At 33.7% G+C, this 23,808-nt stretch overlaps 1 protein-coding gene, 1 long non-coding RNA gene and 1 pseudogene across 2 annotated transcripts; 2 read left to right on the forward strand and 1 right to left on the reverse strand.

Moving 5' to 3' along the window:
- The first annotated feature begins 10,981 nt into the window (after positions 1–10,981).
- On the forward strand, positions 10,982–11,779 carry LOC123670300. Its single transcript, XM_045603808.1, has one exon. It carries the CDS (start codon positions 10,982–10,984, stop codon positions 11,777–11,779), a length of 798 nt encoding a protein of 265 aa, XP_045459764.1.
- A 4,668-nt stretch (positions 11,780–16,447) lies between these two features.
- LOC123653343 lies at positions 16,448–17,249 on the reverse strand. The gene is made up of 2 exons (XR_006743070.1): positions 16,960–17,249; positions 16,448–16,599 (listed from the first exon to the last, which is right to left on the reverse strand). It is a non-coding gene; the product is annotated as an uncharacterized LOC123653343 (long non-coding RNA).
- A 5,364-nt stretch (positions 17,250–22,613) lies between these two features.
- On the forward strand, positions 22,614–22,721 carry LOC123653350 (annotated as a pseudogene).
- Positions 22,722–23,808: the final 1,087 nt, after the last annotated feature.

Raw genomic sequence — 23,808 nt, forward strand, 5'->3', positions numbered from 1 at the left:
TAGTAGAGCCGCTGAAATGGTCGTACCTTGTATTTCGCTTGATTCGTCTTGACGTCTGTTGCTGGTATTCTTCACAGTTGGTCAGATATTTGGCTCTTGCCTCAATATCTGAAAAAGTGGATCGCATTGCTTGGACGTAACCATATAATGATTCATAAAATGTGTATCCTGTATTAAGGTCTTGATCAGACGACTGCAGCGAAGCACTAATCGCTTGCAAGCGTTCTAGGATTCCGTTCCACATAATTGTCATTATTCCCGTTTCTAACTTATTCATCGTTGAAACTAGTCCGTAAGCTTTATTACGGCACTCCACTTTTTGATCAACGTTATTGAAAATGTCTTCCAAAACTTTCTTAATAGTGATAAAACCAAACAAAAGTGCCTTCGTAGCATCAGCTCGGGCTGACCACCTAGTGTCCGATAACCGTTTCAAAATCGAAATTTTTAAAGTTGCGTTCGTAAAACGACCCCATCGATAGGTAGAAGCGGAAAAAATGTATAGATGTTTTCAATGAAATCAAAGAAAAGTAATACTTCTGTACAGCAGTCTGCAGCGCACTTAGCAACCAAATTTAATGAATGTGCAAGACAGGGAATGTATTCTGCGTACTTATTTATTTCTTTAATTCGGGCTTGTAAACCGATTTCCCACTCATGTTGCTGGCATTATCGTAGCTTTTCCCATGACAATCTTTGATGTCAATGCCACTCTCACTCAAGAAATTTATTAAACTTTGAGTGAGTTGCTCAGCAGTATGACCTTCCATGTCCATGAAGTTAACAAATCTATCCACTGGTCCAGATGGCAGAACTACTGAACCAATTTTACATCAAGTTTTGTAAGCATCTGTAATTTTGTCTGACTTGGAAGATATGGTAGTTTTTATCTCAATTGGACCCGGTAGGTGGCGCTGCTATCGGTATGTAAGCTATCATTAGCATCATCATTCATCAGCATATCATTTTTTATTAAAAATTTCCTCTTCTTTCAGAATATTTTTTTGAAATTTCTTAATTTTTAATAGTTTATGATATATTGGCAAAAAAACGAAAGGCCATTTTTCCTTCTTTTAATTGTTTATAACTTTTGCATTTTTTATGTCCTAATACACGCTTTTAGAACATGTTTCTAGACGTCATTCCGGATTCAATGAGCATAATTTTAAGAGCACTATCTCTATTTTCGACCATTTTGAACTTGTCGACTGGAGTTGGAAGTAAAGCATAGCATAAACGCTTCGCGTTTAAGGCATGCGAGATATTTTACGCTCCTATCTAAATTGATATTTTTTTAATTACGGTCAGACAGGCGTTGGAGCGCGGGGCCCCCCAATTCGCGGGGCCCGTAGCATTTGCTACTCTTGCTACGTGGCTAATCCGGCACTGCAATGGTGACTATTCACCACGCTGAGCAGGCTAGTTGGTGACCGCAGGGCTGGCTTTATCGCACCTAAGACGCTGCTGCCCGTCTTCGACTTGTGTATTTCAAAGCCATCAGTTGAATGGTTATCCTGCACTTAGTTAGCTTCAGAAGTTCCCAGGTGATAGTGGAACTGTGCTATCCCTTAGTCGCCTCTACGACACCCACGGGAAGAGAGGGAGTAAACTATATTCTTTACTGCCGTAACTACACAACAGTAAAGAATAATGCATTGTTATTAAATTATTATACGGTGTTTTAAATAGTTGTTTACTTTACTAATAAAAAATATATATTTATTTAATCCCCATGTTGTACCTATTATAGTGTAGTACGTGTTCCTTATATGGAATACTATTCCTAAAAACACGATTAGAACAGACAAAAGACGAAATCTCGTTTTGAACATGACGCTTGTTTCATCGTCTAAAAATATTACTATGTCTGTATTAAATGCTTGCTCCAGTGTACTTCGAGTTAAAAATCCAGAAAAGCCTCGTCGAATGTTAGGGAGTCGAATTTATATTAGTGAATTATTTATATATATTTAACACTATGCCATAAAATATATGTTTATTTGGTAGTATTTTTTTTTTAGATTTATTTTTAAGGACAAATAATTATGGCTTTTTTGACTTTTTCTTAAATTTCAATAATTAATAACATTGACTGTAATTGATGATTAGAGACTGATATAAATAATTCTATTTATTGATTTTTTTTTTAGATTTTTACTGAAGTATTCATATATTTGATTTCCCTACTTATACGCATCATCCACAAAACCAAATTCATTAGAAACTTACAAGTGATCTAGATCACTTTATGATGAACTAACAACTAATAATAATTACCGAAGCTTCAATATCTTATATGTAATGCATATAATTATGTTTATCTAAATCATATGAGCATTCCAGTGTAAATATCCAAGTGGTAAAATTTAATACAGATTGCCCGTGAACCGTGGTAAAGTTCTGTGGGTAAAATAAATTATTTATACATTTTTGCGTAATAAATATGCATCAATAAGTCTCGCTTTGTTGCGCTTGGTAGACCTCGACCTTGTTTGATACAGCATAATTATTTATAGAAGTTTTACTGATCACAGACACGTATACACCGAGCTAGTGAGATCCTAACAAATGTGAGGAAAACAAAGCAAAAAGCTAACGAAAATGCTACTACACTCTACTGATCTGTAACAATAAGTTGAGGTGCTTTCAGATTAGCGAAATGAGTGTCGATGAATCTACCTTGAACTATTTATCTTCAAAATCCCTTTACGCTTGCGAATCGAAGAGAAGAAGGGAGATAGACAGCAAGCACGTTTACACACCCAAACATGCAAGGGCACGCAAAATTCAATTAAAGTTTAATATTGTATCTTTATCAATAGTTATATATTTTTTATACATACATGTACACATATATACCATTATATATTCTTATATATATACAATTCTCGTGTGACAATGCTAGTTACAATACTCCTCTAAAACGGCTGGACCGATTTTTATGAAATTTTGTGTGCGTATCGGGTAGGTCTGAGGATCAGCCAACATTTATTTTTCATACCCCTAAGCTAGAAGTGGGGGGCGGATTAAGGGGGTTAATAACATATATGGCAAAACAACGTTTACGGGGTCAGCTAATATATATATATATGTATCCCATATGTATTATCCACACATAATTATGGGAATTCATTTAGAACGGTCGATTTTTGATGTGATATTAAAAATGTTAATATTTTTCGATTTTTGGTAGATGACAAAAATTAATATTACATTTATTCATGACGATTTTAATTGTTCTACATATTACTTTTTATTATTATTATTTTATCCTTAAATAAAAAGATGAACTAGTTAGAGTTGGTGATGAAATAGTGAAGAAAAAATAATGGGAATTTTAAGGAATTTTTATTACACCACACATGTATTTATTACATTTTATGTATATTCGAGGACATCCTCGTCGTTTATCAACCGGTTTTGATAATTCTTTTTTTTTTTTTGTTGGAAATGAGATATCCCAAGTGAGGTACCATAATAAGGAAACCAGGATCTGATCATTAAATCTTAGAGAAATCGAGGGAAGCCTTCGAAAATAGTAGTGACGACTAGTGAGTTTGTTAATTTTTTTCATCTACTTACGTTGTGTTACTTGTCGATGTAATTGAAGTCTTTTTTTTTTTCGTTTGCGAGGAAACACAATTATTATATTTATTTCATACTTTAATGTACGCAGCAAATATATTACAAACAAAGCATAAAGATAGTTACAGACAGTGAAGTACAATGGGCGGCCTTACGGCTAATTAACCATTTCTTCCAGGCAACCCAATCCATTTATTATTTTATAGAGTGTGAAAGCTACTATTACACAAAAAAAGTTTCTTTACAACATATGTAGATATTACTTTCTTCTTATTACACTCAGTCTAATTTTACGATGCTAAGAGACCTCTCGTGTAACGACTTGCTTCAAATAGTTTTTTTTTTTTTTTGTAATCAATCTCAAGCTTATAGCAAGATATATAATAAGATATAATAATATTGTTTGTTAATTTTCATTCTTAATCGAACAGCAACTCGGAAGTATTAATTATAACTGAGAAGTGTTATTTGTTTATCTTAATCAACTGTATTTTAGCAAATACTTATAAGTTAGTACGTAGTAAAGTAAGTAATATTGAGGAATATAATAATTAAAGTTTACAAAAACAGTACATATTTATAAATCTTAATATAATCTCGTCAAATTAGGTAATTTTTACTATATTAAATGTAAATAATTTATAATTTGAAATAAATTAAAAACGTTTAGTAAAAAATATGCGGCATTTTGCCTTCTTCTAAACGCTAAATAATACGCTTGTTTGATGAAAATGTTTAAATTAAGTAGAGAAGGAATAAAAGGAAAGAAATATGTAATTTAAAAAGTTATCAAGTATTAAAATTACTAATTACGATCTAGCGCCAAACTTTAAGGAAATAAAACAAATTAATAACGAGTAGGTACTTACTTATTTAGCCTAATTACTACTACTACTAATACTGGTATCAATTTATTTATTTTTACTTTGTTAGTTAACCTTTGATTTAAAATTTATATGAACTCGACTTTAATATACAGACTATTAAGTATAAAACAAAAGTTCTAAACCATACAGCTTGATTTAAAGTTATGCGCAGGAGAGGTACAAAAACCGGTTACTGAGTAATTAATCGGATTTATATAGTATCGATATAGCCTATCTTAAATCAAACTGAATTTACAAACTTTTTCCTTTTACTGTCGTTTAAAAGGAATCCAAATTTTGTGTATTATAATGTGTAAAATAATAAATGTATTGATATAAATTTAAAATATATTAATCTTTATTTATACAAAATATTATACATATTTACAATTCAAAACTTAAGAACTAAATATTTAATTATAATTTAAAATGTGTACCTAACTACGAATTATGCCTACGATCTAATAGGCTTGTCAACTGACAACCGTGCGTAACTACGCAGGTTTGGCACTGACTAACAGTCTATAAACTTCTCGAAACGTTAATTATGTAGTATGTAGTAAATGATTCTCAGAATTCTTTCTTGTTTTATTTATGTTTTATTTTAAAAGAGTATACCCGTGCCAAATATTCGCTGATATTGTATTACCTTATTGATTTTTTGTTATATTTATATTTAATTTATTTTTATATTTGTACCGAGCTGAACTATTTTCTATTTGCGACCCATGTACGATGAGGGAGTGAGTGAGAGAGTTGCTATAACTCTGTCGCCGTGCGCTCAATGTCCGTGCCGATACCTACATAAAATATATCTATTTGTTTACTAGCTGACCCGGCGAACTTCGTATCGCCTAACACAAACTTTATCGTATGGTATTAAAGTTCAAATTGACTTTTAAGTATTATCACAAATCTTTTGTATGGGAGTATAGAAAAGTGTTGTTTTTAGACTTTTTCAGGAAATTTAATTTTTTTTTGAATTTTTGTCTCCGTAAGAACCATCCTCGTACTTCAAGGAATATTTTAAAAAAAGAATTAGCGAAATCGGTCCAACCGTTCTCGAGTTTTGCGCTTAGCAACACATTCAGCGACTCATTTTTATATTATAGATAGACTGTAGACTTTTTTGTGAGCGAATATAAGCATGTAATATAATAATAAAAAATGAAGAGTTTGTCAGCGATTTTAAAGTAATTATGTTGTTTCATGTGCATATAGTTATTTACATGATACTAAAATACAAACAAACGATTTTTTTTTTGTCTATCTATTTTTCTGTATTTCCCAGCACATCTTCGGAATAGCTAAACCAAATACCTATCGCCCAGGTTAATATTAATAACCAAACACTTTTCTATTCAAAACAATTTTTTTTGCGAGAAAACCCAATTCAAATTCCAAAAGATTTAAACAATAAAATAAATATAAAATATATAAATAGTAAATAAAGAAATAATGTTAAAATATCACATTCTGCATACCAAAACATTTACTGTATTTTGTCAAGTATTTATAGTCACTTATTTTTTTGATTTAAATTTTAGTCTGTTTGTCTCTAAATCTGTCTCTCATTATTTCAGCCTATCGCAGTCCACTCCTGAACATAGGCCTCCACAAGTTCGCGCCAAAAATGACGTGAACTCATGTGTTTTGCCCATAGTCACCACGCTGGGCAGGCGGGTTGGTGACCGCAGGGCTGACTTTGTCGCACTGAAGACGCTGCTGCCCGTCTTCGGCCTGGATATTTCAAAACCAGCAGTTGGATGGTTAGCCCACCACTGGTCGGCTTTTTAAGTTCCAAGGTGGTAGTGGAACTGTGTTATACCTTAGTCGCCTCTTACGACACCCACGGGAAGAGAGGGGGTAGCTATATTCTTTATTGCCGTAGCCACACAGCTTACATGTGTGTGTAGCTACATCTGTCTCTGAAACGGCTTAAATAAGTTAAAGGAGGTCACATATTTATATTGTTTTTATTTTATTTACATGATTAAAAAATGTTTTTTTAAATGTTAGTCTATCTGTCTATACATCTGTATATGGAACGGCTTAAAGAATTAAAGGAGGTACAACAACATAAAATTTTGAATTCGACTTCCAAAAAGGTTCTCAATTCGGTAGTATTTTTTTTTTATGTACGATGATTTTTTTTTTATTCAAAAGGTGTTACTTGTCGTGTGATCCCATTTTATTTTAATTGAAATCTAACCAGAATTTTTGAAATAAATTTAATAATCCGTATTTACTCGACTGTTTTTTGTCACCATACATTTTATTAGGCCTACCTCATAACTTTTTACTGGGTGCACCGATTTTGATGTTTCTTTTATAAATCAAAAGCTAATACTAGTCATGTGGTCTCATTTAAGTATATTCAATAAATAATGAGTACTTTTTGAGTCATCTTTGATTACGCGTTAACTGATGTAGGGCACAGCAGGAATTTCCTGCTCAAAATATGGAGCAGCCCGACTGGGGTAGTACCTCGACCTTACAGAAGATCACAGCAAAATAATACTGTTTTCAAGCAGTATTGTGTTCCTGTTGGTGAGTAAGGTGACCAGAGCTCCTGGGGGATTGGGGATTGGGTCGGCAACGCGCTTGCGATGCTTCTGGTGTTGCAGGTGTCTATAAGCTACGGTAATCGCTTACCATCAGGTGAGCCGTACGCTTGTTTGCCGACCTAGTGACATAAAAGAAAATATATACTAGCTGTGCCCGCGGCTTCGCCCGCGTTGAAATCAGTGTGTCACAAAGTTTTCCCGGCAAACTTCCAGTGAAACTCTCATCAAAATCGGCTTAGCCGTTTCGTAAGCCTTCCTCTTGAAGCCCTTTCTCCATTGGTGAAACCGCATGAAAATCCGTTCAGTAGATTTTGAGGGAATCGATCACATACACTTTTGGGGATTTTGTTTTATAATATAATTATATGAAGATATGCATTACTATTAAGATGTTTAACGCAAATTATTTTCTTACTTCAATCACTTGAATTAATTATCACACTTAAAAACTTTAAGAGTAACTGTCTAAAAGGGACAATTTAGTATAATTTAATAGTTGTTTTTATAAAACCTCTCTATACACCACATTTTTAGTTTTATTTTCAGGCTGCAATATAAATAACTCATCAGGCGAACTTATAGCTGCTGTATATGTTTCATAGAAACTATCTACCCCAGTCGGGCTGCTCCATACTTTGAGCAGGAAATTCCTGCTGTGCCCTACCTCAGTTATTTATAATACAGTTACTCAAAAAGTGGCGTATTGCAGGGACGTATAGCGGTCGGGATGTGGGCTATTACATACTCTTGTTTTTTTTTTGCTTTTCCCGAACTCGTGCGTTCTCTTTCCCAACTGTCAAAATAATGTCTATTAAAAAGAAAAACCAACCATGAAGTTTTTACTAAAAAAATTCATAGAAGTTTTTATAATTCATGAAAATACGTATATTTGTAAAAAGAAGCTACTAATTTGTTTCAATATCAGATTTAATGATTTGATTGAATGAGTTTGGTTAGGTTTCATTTCATTTCATCTCATTAAATTTCATTTTCATTTCATATCAATATAAAACTTCTACTAAAGACTTGGCTGTATGGGCATAGTTCCCTTTGCCTACCAGAATGGGTGGTTCTACGGTTGGCGCCATTTTTCAGAAATTTTCTTTTTATTATTTATTAAATTGCTTCATTTTTTCGCAACTGTATTAAAAATAGTCGTTCAGTACACGTGCGGAACCGTCATTGCAACTTGTTCCCACTGTCAACCTCTGAAACTGAACTCTTTGCAATAACAGCCTTTCCACACTTGTAATGAAATATACTATTTTTCTCACATATCTTCTATGTACAGACAGCGATACGTTACATTTTTATTATATGAATTGATTGATGATTATTTTTAAGTATAAAATAAACGCCGCGTTGGCGCAACGATTACAGCCATGGATTGTACCTGTTGCGCTGGCGGTTGCGGGTTCGATCCCCGCACATGATAAACATTTGTATTGGCCATACAGGTGTTTGCCGTGGTCTGGATGTTTGTGCAGTCCTTGTGGGTCTCCCCACCGTGCCTCGCAGAGCACGTTAAGCCGTCGGTCCTGGTTGTTATCATGTACACCTGATAGCGATCATTACTCATAATAGGGAATATATCCGCCAACCCGCATTGGAACAGCGTGGTGGATTAAGCTCTGATCCTTCACCTTCATGGGGAAAGAGGCATATGCCCGGTAGTGGGATATTACAGGCTGAAGCAAATGAAGTGAATAAAATAAACGAAGCTATTGAACTACAACTAATGAATAATATCTAAATATTCTATAATAGCAACGTAACGTAAAATTTCCAGGTATGAAGTAAAATTCCATAGCGTGCTTTAACACCGTCATACCTTTTTTACGCTTTTCAGTTTTGTTTTTCTTCGTTTTTATTTTTTGTTACACAGTATAAAAATACCGGCTAAGTATGAGTCGGTTTCACAAATGAAGCTACAGTGGGATATGTATACAGTACTTAACACTACAAATTTTTAAATAGGGTAAAACCGGGATAGATGCCTCACTTTTTGAAATTGCCACCTAATTTTAAAAATATGTTTTTTATACGAATAATTTTTATTAATGTAGCTAGCTCAATCCTTTATGTTGAATTATGACTATTTTTTTCTCAGAAATTAGCGTTTCGTGAACCCTTTTTTTTGAGGATAGATGCCTACCTATATGGATAGTTGCCTCACCATGAAAATAGTGAGTAGGATAGATGCCCTTTAAACCGTGTAAACGAAAAACCAAAAACCAAATGTTAGGTTAGGCTACTCCTAAAACATCGATTGTCTCCAAGAAACATGGGCCATAGCAATGAAAAAATTTTTCTGTTTTTTATATATTTTAATTGTTATAATTAGAACATAATTTTTATATCACACAAATTACTATATATATAAATTTAATTAAATTTTACAAGCATTTATTTAACAAAAGTATAAATTCTTAATTGTTGGTCTAAAATATTCATATCAAGTGTCAACATGCACATTGCACAATCATACTTTCTCATCGAAAGCTGACTGTAGGTTTTCTATAGTCCAAGAACATACTCGAGCTCGCATTTCTTCCTTTCTTTTATATTTTCGTGGCATAGTTCTGCTAAAATCAGTAAAACATCCAAACATAAATATACCTAAATACATAAAAAATATAACAGACACAAAAAAAATTATACATATAAACTTACTCTGTATATGATGAATGAAGGGAAAGATGGGGGCACCTATACCTCAAAAAATCAGGGCAACTATCCTTTGTGATTGGGATAGATGCCCACGTATTTTTTAAATAAATTATAAACAAAATAGCATCTATTTACAACTATATGCAGACTCAATGACCCAGTATATAGACGTGATAAAAAATATAACGGAATTTATTACTATTTATAAAATTATACAACCTTAAATACTAACCTTTAAAACTTTGACGTGTTTGTAAAATTTGCCACTGAGAAAATTACACACACGATCCAAACGCGTCCTTGCCACACGAATATCTGTGGATATCTGAGGTACGGGGTGTCTTCGACTCCTACTTATGCGATTAATTTTTATTTGTGAGTTCGGGATGTTAGGTTTTTAGAACATGAGGCATCTATCCCACTGCGGCATCTCTCCCGGTTTTACCATATATATATTTTTAAGCTATTAAAAATTCTTGTATGGTTTACCTATATTTTTATTTTTATTTTTATTTTTTTGCTGTAATGGTCATTTAAATTTCTGCGTATAATATCAATATTTCATATTTATTTAGTTAGTTATTTTTATAGGGTATAAAATAGTTTGAGACATATAAAATATGTATAATATGTACCTAATACACAATTACCATAATTTGATTACATTTGTAACAATTATATATATATATATATATATATATATATATATATATATATATATATATATATATATATATATATATATATATATATAGGAGATGAGGGTAGGACCTTCGCGCTGTCAACACTACTTACAACGAAGCTCCGTATTTAAAGTCAATTAAAAATATATAAAGTGAACAGAAAGTGCAATAATCGTATAAAAATTATTTTGACATATAAAATCTGTGATTCGAACTATAATTTACTAAAGAAAACTCAAGAATACACAAGAAATCTTAGAAATATAAGAAGAACAACAACGGAAAAATTTCAAACAATAAACTTAGAAATAACCTGCTCAGCATATAATATTCGATTGAAATACGACTCAAGCTAAAACAAGGTACATATTTTACTTAATTTGAGTGAAAACAGTGAAAGCAAGTGAAAAGATGCAATATTATAACCTAAAAACATAAACAACAAAAGATTATCGAGTTAAATTAGCAACCAGCGCCATCTATGGTTCAATAGCAAAACTTCTTCGTGTCGAACAGAAAAAAAACAGAAATACCTTAGAACGCCATCTAGTGCTGGGCAGTGTAAACTAAAGTGTACGTCATATAGCGACGAAGAGAGAAACTAAACATCATGGAAGAAATTACAAAAATTCTTAAAGAAATACAAATAGATCTCCAATGTCAAAAAGAAGAGATGAAAGAAATGCAATCGAACATAACCAATATTATAAATTCAAATATAAATGAAAAGTTTAAAGAAATCGAATCCAAGCACAGTATTTTATCTCAAAAATTAGAAGAACAACAAGGGAAGATCGAGTACTTAGAAAGGCAAAGCAGAAAGAAAAACTTAGTATTTTTTGGCATTGCAGAGGATGAAGAGAACTATTTCCAGCTTCAAGCAAAAATAATTAAGTTTCTTACCGAAAATATGAAAATGTCTTGTAACATATCAGACATAGAGTATATAAGACGCATAGGTAAGAAACAAGTCACACCTAGACCTATAATTGTAACTTTTCTTACAATGGGAAAAAAACTGGAAACCATAAGAAACAGAAAATATTTAAAGGGGAGTACATACAACATAAATGAAGACTTCCCGAGACATGTCCTAGAAAAAAGAAAAAGTCTACAAGCAGAATTACGAAAACAGCGAGAACAAGGCAAATTTGCTGTGCTAAAGTACGACAAAATTGTAATTCTCAATAAACGAACACAGCAAAATGAACATTCTGAACATTCTAAAAAGAGAGCTCTATCTTCATCCCCCGTAATAAATAAAACCCAAAAACCTTCGACGAATACTCAACAGGCCAAAAAGAACAAAAACAGTATCACTGGCTTTTTCACTGCACGACATGAGAGAGAATCTCTTGAACCCATTGCCCTTACGAGTCAAGGACCTGAATCTTCAAGAAATAAATAGCGCGAGGCCACCCCTCCTAGGCTCCCAATAAGGCTGGTCACCAAGGGAGTGCATGACCAAAACCCTCCAGGGATGAACTTGCTCTATATAGTCACCTATAATGTCAGAACTCTGTCATCCTATGACCGTCTCATATAACTTATAGAGTCAATGAAAAACAAGAAATTTGATATAATGGGATTATCCGAAGTAAGGAAAGTCGGGAACGTAATTCAAGAGTACGACGATTTTATTTTTCACTACGTAGGAGAAACAGCGGGACTGTATGGGGTAGGTTTCATAATAAAAAAATATTTAAAGAATTATATAGAAGCAATAATTGGTTTGTCCGAACGAGTCTCCCTATTATTATTAAATATTAACAACTTTGAATTGGTGATTATCCAAGTATACTCTCCTACGGATGCTGCTGACGACTGTTTAGTAGAACAATTTTATATTACTATCGATAAAGCTCTATTACTCGCAGGCAAAAAGAAAATAATAGTGATGGGAGACTTTAATGCTAAAATTGGAATGCCATTGCCCGATGAAAAATTAATAATGAAGAATTACGGCTACGGAATAAGAAATATTCGAGGTGAGAGACTAATTGAGTTTGCTTACGAAAACAAGCTATCAGTCATAAATACATTTTTCAAAAAGAAAACTAGAAATAGATGGACGTGGAGATCACCAGATGGAAAAACTAAAAACGAACTTGATTATATTCTATCTAACTTTCCTAGAAACTTTTATAACATCGAAGTCCTTAATATAACGTTTCCATCTGATCACAGACCACTAAGAGCTACAGTTAAAATACGGATGCCTAAAAAAAGCAGAGCGACCTTCAACAATAATGTAACCATACCTTTAAAAACGGACGCCCAGATATCCACCTACCTGACATCTCTACATGACAATTTATACAAACTCGCAAAAGATGAAACACAACTTACGGTCCAAGAATATCATGACCAAATAATAAACATAATTCAAACCAGCCTTAAAAAAGCCAACTGCAACTCTGAAAAACCATCTATAATGACCAATCGAACACGACAGTTAATATCACGACGACATGAACTCCATAATAAGAAACCAAAGACACGAAGTATGAAAAACGAGCTTAAAGCGCTTTACAAAATAATTAGCAAATACATTAAATATGACTATAGCAGTTTCAGATCTCGCACAATAGAGAAACACCTAAATTCAACTGGCAGTTTAAAACGAGCATACAAAGAATTACGGACTCACAAAAATTGGATAGAAGGGCTCCAAAATCAAGATAAAATATGTAACAGTAGAGACGCCATATTAAATATTGCAACATCTTTTTACAAAGATTTATACAATTGCCCTACAAATACACAGACAAACAATTTAGAAAAACTTACCAATATGGACTATTCAGGAGGAATAGAGCCAATTAAAGAAGCTGAGATACTCTATCATATTAAGAGAATGAAATCAGAGAAAAGTCCAGGCACTGATAAAATAACCAACGAAGCCATCAAGGTAGGTCACCAATTACTTGTAACTCCATTGGTAAAACTTTTCAACTTAATTTTGAACACGATTTCCACCCCTCAGCAATGGTCCGAATCAAATATTATATTGTTGTACAAAAAAGGTAATCCAAAAGATATCTCCAATTACCGCCCAATAAGCTTATTACCATCCCTATACAAACTTTTCTCTTCGATCATTGAAAAAAGGATTAGTCAAGTAGTAGATTCCAAACAACCGATGGAGCAAGCGGGTTTCAGAAAAGGTTTTAGTACTATCGATCATATCCATACCCTTGAACAAATAATAGAGAAATACCAAGAATTTCGAAGACCACTCTACATATGTTTCATCAATTACCAGAAGGCTTTCGATACTCTATCACATGCTTCGATATGGGAAACTCTATTATCTCAAAACGTTGATATAACCTATATCAAAATATTGAAACATATTTACGAAAAATGCCAAAGCAGAGTACAATTGGAGAGCATAGGACCACCTGTAAAAATAAAACGAGGAGTCAGACAGGGTGACCCTCTCTCGCCCAGAATTTTTATAGGAGTTTTGGAACATGTGATCAGCGGACTTGATTGGAATCAAATGGGATTAAATATTAAAGGAAAATACCTGTCACATCTAAGATTCGCTGATGACATCGTCCTTATGTCTGAAAGTAGTAAAAAATTGGAATACATGATATCAACTCTACATGAAGCTAGTAAAACAGTTGGGCTTGAAATAAATCTAAATAAAACAAAAATTATAACAAACAGCATAGTTAATCCTATAAAATTAAACAACATTCATCTTGAGTACGTAGATAGCTACATTTACCTCGGAAAACAAATATCCTTCAAAGCACAAAATAATGACCAAGAAATCACAAGAAGAATTAAAAAAACCTGGAGCAAGTTTTGGAGCTATAAAGAAGTTCTAAAAGGACATTTCTCTGTGAATTTGAAAAGAAAAATAATGAATACATGTCTTCTGCCTTCTTTAACCTATGCATGTCAAACATGGAAATTTACATCTAAAGCCAAACATAAAATTAAAACAACTCAGAGAGCCATGGAAAGAAGCATGTTAAAGATCAGAAAAATGCAGAAAATAAGGCACACAATTATTAGAGAGAAGTCAGAAGTGATCGACGCATTAAACTTCGCTATGAAATTAAAATGGAAATGGGCTGGACATGTATCTAGATTAACTGACGAAAGATGGACGAAACGAGTTACAGAGTGGACAGGTCCGCAAGGCTACAGAAGAGTAGGAAGACCACTTACGAGATGGGCTGACGACTTAACACACACCGCAGGCCGAGACTGGCTAAACATAGCTAAAGATAGAGACACGTGGCATTCTCTGGAGGAGGCCTTTACCTGAGAGGGGTTCTTGCATCTCAACTATATATTTCTAAATTCTAAATTTATTTATTCTGATTTTTATTTGCATTGACTGATATTTATTTTAAATTGAATTATTGAGTGTTATTTTATTTAATTATGAATGTAATGTAAACCTTGACAAATATTTTTGAATTTGAGTTATTAATTATATGCTATATTGACAATTATGAATGTAATATAAATACCTTGACAAATATTTTTTTTTTTTTTTGAATTTGAGTTATTAATAAAATTATTAGCTTTATTGACAATTATGAGTGTAATGTAAATACCTTGACAAATAGATATCATACAGTCAATCAGACAAAAATTATTCATAAATGTGATATTAAAAAAATCAATTATTAATTAATTTTTTTACAACAATAGTTTTTTTAATAATTTGTCATTATATCATAGTTTGTTTATTTTCAGTCTGATAATGTTATTAAATTTTTTCAACAATTTTAATGCAATAATTTTAGTCAAAAATCTGTAATGAAATGACGCAAGAAATAAAAGGCTTTTTTATTTTTATTTTTATTTATATATATATATATATATATATATATATATATATATACACTTTATTGTACACCAAACAAATAAAATAAGCAAGCAACGCTAGCAATAATTTGTAGAAAAAAAGAATGTACAAAAGGTGGCCTTATTGCTTAAGAGCAATCTCTTCCAGGCAACCTTAGGGCAAAGGATATATATTTTTAGGAGAAACAAACTTATTTATTTAAAAAAAAGACAGAAAACCGAACACTTAACTTCTATTTATTACTAATTTTTACAAACACAACAATTATCACGAAATTAACCTTAACCGCGAACGTAATCGAAAATAATGACCGAGAATTACAATTTAAATTAACCAAGCAAACAACGGTTACTTTGAATATAAAAATGATCAACGCACTCGTCATGAAACAACGACCTATCGTTCCGAAAGCTGAGAAGCAAAAGAGCCCTCTGAACGGGTAGGGACTGCTTTTATTGACGTTGTTGCATGACGTTACAAAACGTATTAAAATAATCGATATTATGCTAACAATATATATATATATATATATATATATATATATATATATATATATATATATATATATATATATAATTGTTAGGTCATTGACTTATCACGAAATCTCAAAATCCGCTCAACGTATGAAAACGAAATTTGGCAGAGAAATAGTTTATAGTTAGTAGAGGTCCTCTAAAAACGGATCTTGCGACTAGGACTGCATCAAAAAGGTCTCAAGGCTGTCGAACATTTTTATAAAAGTTCTTCATTTTTGTGCGAGGCACTAAAAAATTGAAAAAAAGTATTTAATGTTTGCTAGCGTTAACACAGTAGTTAATGTGTAGTTAGCACTGTAGCTAGCGCTAATATCCGCCAACCCGCATTGGAGCAGCGTGGTGGATTAAGCTCTGATCCTTTTCCTACATGGGGAAAGAGGCCTATGCCCAGTAGTGGGATATTACAGGCTGAAGCGAGATTTAATACTTTGTAGATGTACACCAACGATACCACGGATTTGACTAAGAGGTCACTAGGACACTAAAGAGGTCTAAGGTTTTTCGAAGATATTTATAAGATACTACATAATTTTACTACAAGCTATAAATTTGGCAGGAAAATAATTAATAGTTAGTAAAAACTCTCTAAGAAAGGATTTTGTGACTAAAATCGCAAAGGGACAACACCACTGTGACCCCCTGTTTTTGTTGCCGTTTTTCAAGAATTTTTTTTGTGAAAAAAAAAAGAGATATTTCAAATTTCTTTTTTTGTTTTGTTCGTTGTTTATTAAAGATACATAACAATTTTTTTTTAAATTTTCACGCCCCATGGTGGCGCTGGGGAAGCTCCCGCGTCAGGTGCAGTTGCTTCTGCAGTGATTCGCGGCACGCAGCAGAACTGTCTTCAAAGTCGATCTGAAAAAAATACCGAGTGTTTTCGTTAATAATATGATATTTTGAAGAGAAGTACATAGGGATTTGAAAAAATATTGATTTTTAAAAAAATGGGACGCTTTTGAAATTTAAAGTCGATTTTCGAGTAAAATTTCTCGTCGAAAAAAGCCTATAATTTATTTATCTATTGAGATATCGAAAAAATCCTATGTACTTCTTTAGATACTCTAGTTTTATTGATGCAGTCCAAATTTGAAGTCGATCGGATAAGAATTGCTCGAGTTCTACTGCGTGCCGTACTCAAAAAAGTGGTTTTGAGAAAAACGCGTTCAAAGTTTGAAGTTCGTTTTTATGCGATAAATTGAAAAAAAAATTTCTTACCTAGTCAGCGATTCCAGCACCATATAGCTGGCCTTCAAGAAGCAAATCACGGTCTCCAGCAACTTTTCTCGAACTTGTAGAGGCTCTCCTTGCCTCTTTTGCAGCATCCGTGAGCGAGCGCTCCGCCTGCTCGATCCGTGCTGCGTCGGTTTCAACGCAGAAATTGAAACAATTTGGGCCGATGGTTACCCCCAACGTCTCCAAAACTTTCATGAGGCTTCTCAGGCCATCGTTGAATAATAATACCGAGATATCAGTGGCAATATCGATGATTTTTTTTCCCCCGGACTGACACTTGGGGGCTATTGCCCAAACCGATTTGTTGAAGCTCTCGTTGTTGTTTTGGGTAAAGCCGCCCAAACAACGCTGCAGCAAATCGTCTCTGCTCAAATTTTCATATACTGGCGTAATTGCCTCCAATACTTCCTTAGGAAGAGGCGGCTTATGGCGATATTCAGAAATATTTCCGCTTGCAATCGCTCGCTGCCACGAACACCATGACTCGGCTCCCTTTGGGCAATCGTCATGTTGTGGCTTACTATCTGTGGATATTTTATGCTTGATAGTTGCCCAAATATCCTTCCTCATTTTTTCAACATCATCGCTGTTTCTCCGAATAGCCAAGCCGTAATATGTGCTCAACTCGTCGATCAATTTTCCAGTGAGCTTTCCTCTGCCAGACAATCCTTTTTGTTTTTTCACGATTTCGCGGAGGCGAGTCCCCATGCGTTTTTGGACATGATCGATGCACTCTTTTTTTTTATCTCGAAACCATTGTATGGATCGCTATTCGATATGCCCAAAAACGTTTTGGAATCGCCGTCACCAATATAATATTTATATTTTATGCCATAGAGCTCTTCAGATCGTTGAAACATTTCGATAGCTGAGTCGACTTCCATTTTTCCGGAGGAGCCGCTATGGTTCGCCTGGCACTCATCGTCGTGGGTACTTTTCCATTCCCAGTACTCCGCGGTGCCTTCTTTTGCTTCCCAATGCTGGCAAGCTTTGCAATATTTCGATTTCACAACAACGTCGATCACTTTTTTAGTGTACCAGCCGATAAGCGATGTTATGCCGAATAGCGAACTAAAACCGCGCTTTCGCCACCATCCATCGCCTGAAACGATAATTCCGTCCTCCATCCCATTTTCCAACGAAATTCTCTTCTCTTCAAGTGCAGCCTTTTTTTTGCTCACTGCGCTCACAGCTTGAGTGGCAATCGAAATCGAATTTACGATTCGATCGTAGAAGGATTGAAATATGGGGCGCGGTAGGTCCATAAATGCACAAAACTTCATCAGGCCATTCAAACCGACGCCAAGAAGACGCATACTGAACACGATCCGACGATTTATTTCGTATGTATTGTCAATCATAGGACACGAATTAATTTGCACTTTTTCACAATGGCCGCAATCGACCTCGATTTTGAATCCGAGTCCGCGCAAACTTTTTTCAGTGAACTTTATATCGTGATCACACACTTTGCACTTCACTAACGTCGATATAATGTTCAATGCATTAAAGAGGTGTACTATACGATAACCAAAATCGTTAGTAACACCGATCTCTAAATCGTCCGACGATTTTAACTTTTTCGCCGACGTGCTCACATTCTCTGCAGAACGATTTTCAGAGCTATAACGGTTCGGAGGTTTTCGATTCGAAATTTTCGATCGAGACTTCGTCGGATAGCTCCGTTTCGTACCCTTTTTCCCCGCGTACACTTTCTCGTTATTCATTTCGATGTTAAAAGAATAATTTTGAGCGTTCGATATTTGTAAACGAAACGATTCGGAGCGTTTAGATGCGAATAGCGTGGTTTCTATTCGTAAACTGTCGCTGTGACGCTATCCCTATACCTGCCTTGACAATTTCTCAACTATTGCCACCTATATCTTATTTCGAAACGAAATTTATGACCATAGTCGGTTTTTGTGAAGGGAGACAAAAGAATACTAGCCGACCGGTTGAGACCCGCACCTGGCTGAGGCGGCGCGGGACCCCGAGCGTCACGGAGCGCTGCACCGCTCCACAAAATATTCAATATCTCCGAAAATAATAAATAAAAATAGTGCTGTGTGGCTACGGCACTAAAGAATTTAGCCACCCCCTCTCTTCCCGTGGGTGTCGTAAGAGGCGACTAAGGGATAACAAGGTTCCACAACCATCTTGGAACTTAAAAAGCCGACCGATGGCGGGATAACCATCCAACTGCTGGCTTTGAAATACACAGGCCGAAGAAGGGCAGCAGCGTCTTCGGTGCGACAAAGCCCGTACTGCGGTCACCAACTCGCCTGCCCAGCGCGGTGACTATGGGCAAAACACATAAGTTCACGTTATTTTTGGCGTAAACTTGTGGAGGCCTATGTCCAGCAGTGGACTGTATAGGCTGTAATGATGATGATGATGACTCCGAAAATAATTATTTTTTCGACCTGCAACCAACGGCATTCGATTCCTAAATGTATTCTAGATTTTTCTAGATGGTTTTCAAAAAATCGATTTTTTGAAGCTGTCACAGTGGTGTTGTCCCTAAGAGGTCTAAAGGCTTTAACAAGTTATTACAAAAGTCCTTCGTTTTTTGTGCTATGAACTTTAAATTTGACAGAGATGTAGACAGAAGCTTTTTCCTTTAAGCAACACTTTAAAGCAGTATCAAACCCAACTGGATATCTTTGAAAATTATGCTTATTCAATGGAGTACATTTTTTTTATTGTGATATACAAAATATTATAAAAAGTCTCTACATTTTCATCAACGTCAACAGAAGACAATGTATGAATCCAGTCAAATTTATTTCATCATTACAGCCTATACAGTCCACTGCTGGACATAGGCCTCCACAAGTTTACGTCAAAAATAACGTGAACTCATGTGTTTTGCCCATAGTCACCACGCTGGGCAGGCGGGTTGGTGACCGCAGTACTGGCTTTGTCGCACCAAAGACGCTGCTGCCCGTCTTCGGCCTGTGTATTTCAAAGCCAGCAGTTGGATGGTTATCCCGCCATCGGTCGGCTTCTTAAGTTCGAAGATGGTTGTGGAACCTTGTTATCCCTTAGTCGCCTCTTACGACACCCATGGGAAGAGAGGGGGTGGCTAAATTCTTTAGTGTCGTAGCCACACATTTATTATATTATTTATAGTTTATTTAAAGGTTAATAAATATAACTTCTTCAGACTCTACGACCCCCAGTAGGAATTCCCCTAGTGTCGGGGGTTCGGAAACACACATAACACACAAAAACGAACACTCAGACCACGACAAACATATATATGGCAAATATAAATATTTGTCATGTGCGGAGATGAAACCCGCGACCGCTAGCGCAACACGCCGACTGCTGCGCCAACTCGTCGTCTGCTGACTCTTAACGTTATCATAATAGCAAGATTGTGTTTTGGTGGTTTCTTTTTTAGAATGGTTGTGATTTGAACTCGATGAAACATAAATGCGTCATGATAAAGAAACAAACACATAATATACCTAAACCTTCACGCTGATTCCATCTATTCCTATCGTAAAAATGTGTTAAAATATGTGTACAGTATTTGACAATGTTTTTGTAATTTTATTATATTCTGGTACCATCAGCGGACAACTTTTCTTTTTCTAGTTTTGAATATTTTTAGATAACTAAGTTTAACTAGTAAGTTTGGTGATTGTAATTTTTTGTGTAATTTTTGTGTAATGTCTTTATTGTTTTGCATGTGGTGTTTACCTTTAATTAGTTATTGCATTTAATTTTGTATTATTTATAATTAATTTTAAGTTATATTAATGTAAATAGCTGTAGGTAAACCTGTTAAATTAAAATTAAAAAATAAAAATAAAAAATAATTGTATAGAAGAAAATGAAATGTATACTATTTTACACAGTATTTGATATTCTCAGTAAAAAATGTTTCGTAGGCTACTTTTCAGAAGTTTCACTTCTGCCGTGTATGAATTGCACACACGTAAAATTAATCGTTGAATCTTCTTGTTTATTTTTAGTCATTGAAACTTTACGATTTGTTGAAAACTGAATTTACGATACCGATGAACATGAACTGTTGCGATCACTATATGAGGCGATTGAAATAATTAAATTCAATAGGTACTACTAACACAGAAATCTACTCTAAACTTTTTATAAAATTTAAGTAATTACGGAACAAGATAATGCACCGATGTTGGTGGACATACTGCCCCCGTTGTCTTAGTAGTCGTATCTCTTGAATACGGAACCCTAAGAACAAGCTGCTTCATTTGTTGTTATTCTAGGAAGAGAGTACGTTATTATCTCCTTCCTACTCACATAATATAGCTAAGTATCTCACGAAGATATATTTACCTTCGAGCTATAAGGTCAATGCTGTTTGTATCATTGTTTTATCGTATTCATTAAAACAGGAAAATCTATGGAATTTCATAAATAATATATATAAAATTAAAACTCTAAACATCCATACAGGTTTAGCAGGTTATTTTACGTCTTTATAATAGTTATATGCTTACACTAGCTGTTCCCCGCGATTTCATCCGCGTTAATATGCGAAAAAACGTACTAAAATATGTTTAAACCATGTTTTGTGCAACTCGGGTGACTTACAAAGAAAGGCAGTGCAACGCGGCGTCGTTGCATTTGATTTTGAATCAACTCCCATAAAAGTAGGAGGTTCTCAATCGCTTGTATTTCTTTTTTTATCTATGTTACCTCAGAACTTTACCTGGGTGGACCGATTGCGATGATTTTTTAATCGCAATGTGATGCGTGCCATATGGTCTCATTCAAATTTGATTGAGATCTGACAAGTAGTTTTCGATTTATAATATTTTCTTTTGTAAAATTACCATTTTTTTACATCTCATTTGCATTGTATTATTACGGAACTCTTCATTAAATTTTAATAACAAACTTCGAAGATTTACGAATATTCTTAAAACTATGTGGTGTCATGGGACACCGGGTAGGAACTGTTATATACGTGTTATGTATGTAATAACCCTTACACTGGTGCCTCGTAAGCACTTTGAATTAGAAGCTTATTAATCTCGAGTCTTCAGGGCTCAGTCTCCAGTCAACATCGGGTGAGACCACTTGCCTTTTCTATTTCCACTGTTTCGAATTAATAAAGTGACTCTTTTACTAAATCAAGTCCAGATTTCCTTTTATTCTTTTTTTAAAAATACTCAAATAGAAAGCCGTATAACAGAACGAAGTTCCTTCGGATAGTACACTAGAAGCAATACAATTTGAAAAAAAATGTTGAATTTAATCGAATTTAATCGAATTAATATTTAATCGAATTGCTGTAAAATGATTATAAATTTAGATTTTTTTTTATTATTTTTACAATTTTAACTATAAAATTTTATTATTTCATGAATTATAAAATTTCACAAAAATAATATTTATCTATGTGTGATTTTACTAGGCAGGGTAGCAATAGTTTTCGCTACCAAGCCTTTAAATTTACAAACATTATTTATGTTTTGAATTACTTTTTTATTATAAATCCTTCCGCTATTTTTACAATTCTTGTTGTAAAACTACACAGTGTGAACTTACTATAAAATATTATTTTAATATTAAAATCCTGCATCGCGCAGACTAGATTTCAATTGAGAACTATAGACAGTTTCTATAGTTTATTCAATGTTACTCCGATTTCCCTTCAAAACACATAAATCTTTCGCTTTTTACTAAAGATTACCATGGAGGAGAACACTCAATCAATCAAAATTTTAGGTAATTGTAGTAATCTCACTGTACTCAATATATGTATGTATGGTATAATTACAACACTGCATATGAAAATTACTCATAAAATTTTCTTTAACTGCTGAGTAAATTTCAAAAAATATTTTGGATTTTATTAATTTCAATTCAAGTGAATCAAGTGGTATAGTTACAAAACTGCATATTAAATTTACTAAGCATTCGTATGATGAATTATTAAATAAAATTAAAAAGTGGTTAGTAAAATGAATAATTGAATTTTCTGCAACCGGTTGGTAAATTCCAAAAAAATATTTTGTAATTTTGTCAAAATAAGTTAAAGTATTGTGTTTCTTTTGCGTTAAAACTTCACACATCACACATTAAACATTTTTGGCAAAATTACCAATGAAATTTTTAGCGGTGTAATAATGCGTATTTACTTGACATTTTGTTACTTGTCGATTTAGTTGAAGTCGTTTGCTTTTTTTTTGATTTGCGAGCAAACAATTAAATATTATATTCTTAATCACGCGACTAAATTAAATTCTATACAAGACAAAGTTTATCTTCATAAAATTGAGTTGTTGATGAAATATTTTTCATTCGTAAAAATTCATATGCCTGGCTAATACTATTGCAATAAAATCATCTTTTTATTTTTTGTGCTGATTATTCATATTCGTTGCAAGTTATTTGAAAATTATGATATCTTCTAAGATGTGCATTGAAATAAAATGATTCCAATAATTTGTTCACTATTTTGTACAAAAATAAAAATTTGTGATGAATAACGTTTTTATTTGGATAAGGATTTCTATCATGTCTATAAAACCAACTTCGCAAACAATGATTATTTTAGATAAAATTTGATTATAATAAATAAGGTTATAATGAGTTAATTTTAAAAGTTATTCATACGTTGTTACGGACTTCTATTAGAACTTTAAATGGCAATCAGCACCGTCATAAATAATTTTTGGGTAATTCAACCGTTTACGCAGCGCACGTAACGGAAGCTCTCTAAAAAGAATATTTTTCCCGTTTTCGTAACCTTTCTTATTAATGCTCAGCTCCTATTGGTCCAAGCATAATGTTATATAGCCTATAAATGGACTATTTAACACAAAAACAGTTTTT

The sequence above is a fragment of the Melitaea cinxia genome, chromosome 4, assembly GCF_905220565.1.
Source record: "Melitaea cinxia chromosome 4, ilMelCinx1.1, whole genome shotgun sequence".
NCBI classification, from domain to species: domain Eukaryota; kingdom Metazoa; phylum Arthropoda; class Insecta; order Lepidoptera; family Nymphalidae; genus Melitaea; species Melitaea cinxia.

Excerpts from the sequence above, each read along its gene's own strand:
- LOC123670300 (XM_045603808.1), top strand. The coding sequence starts at position 10,982 with ATGGAAGAAATTACAAAAATTCTTAAAGAAATACAAATAGATCTCCAA.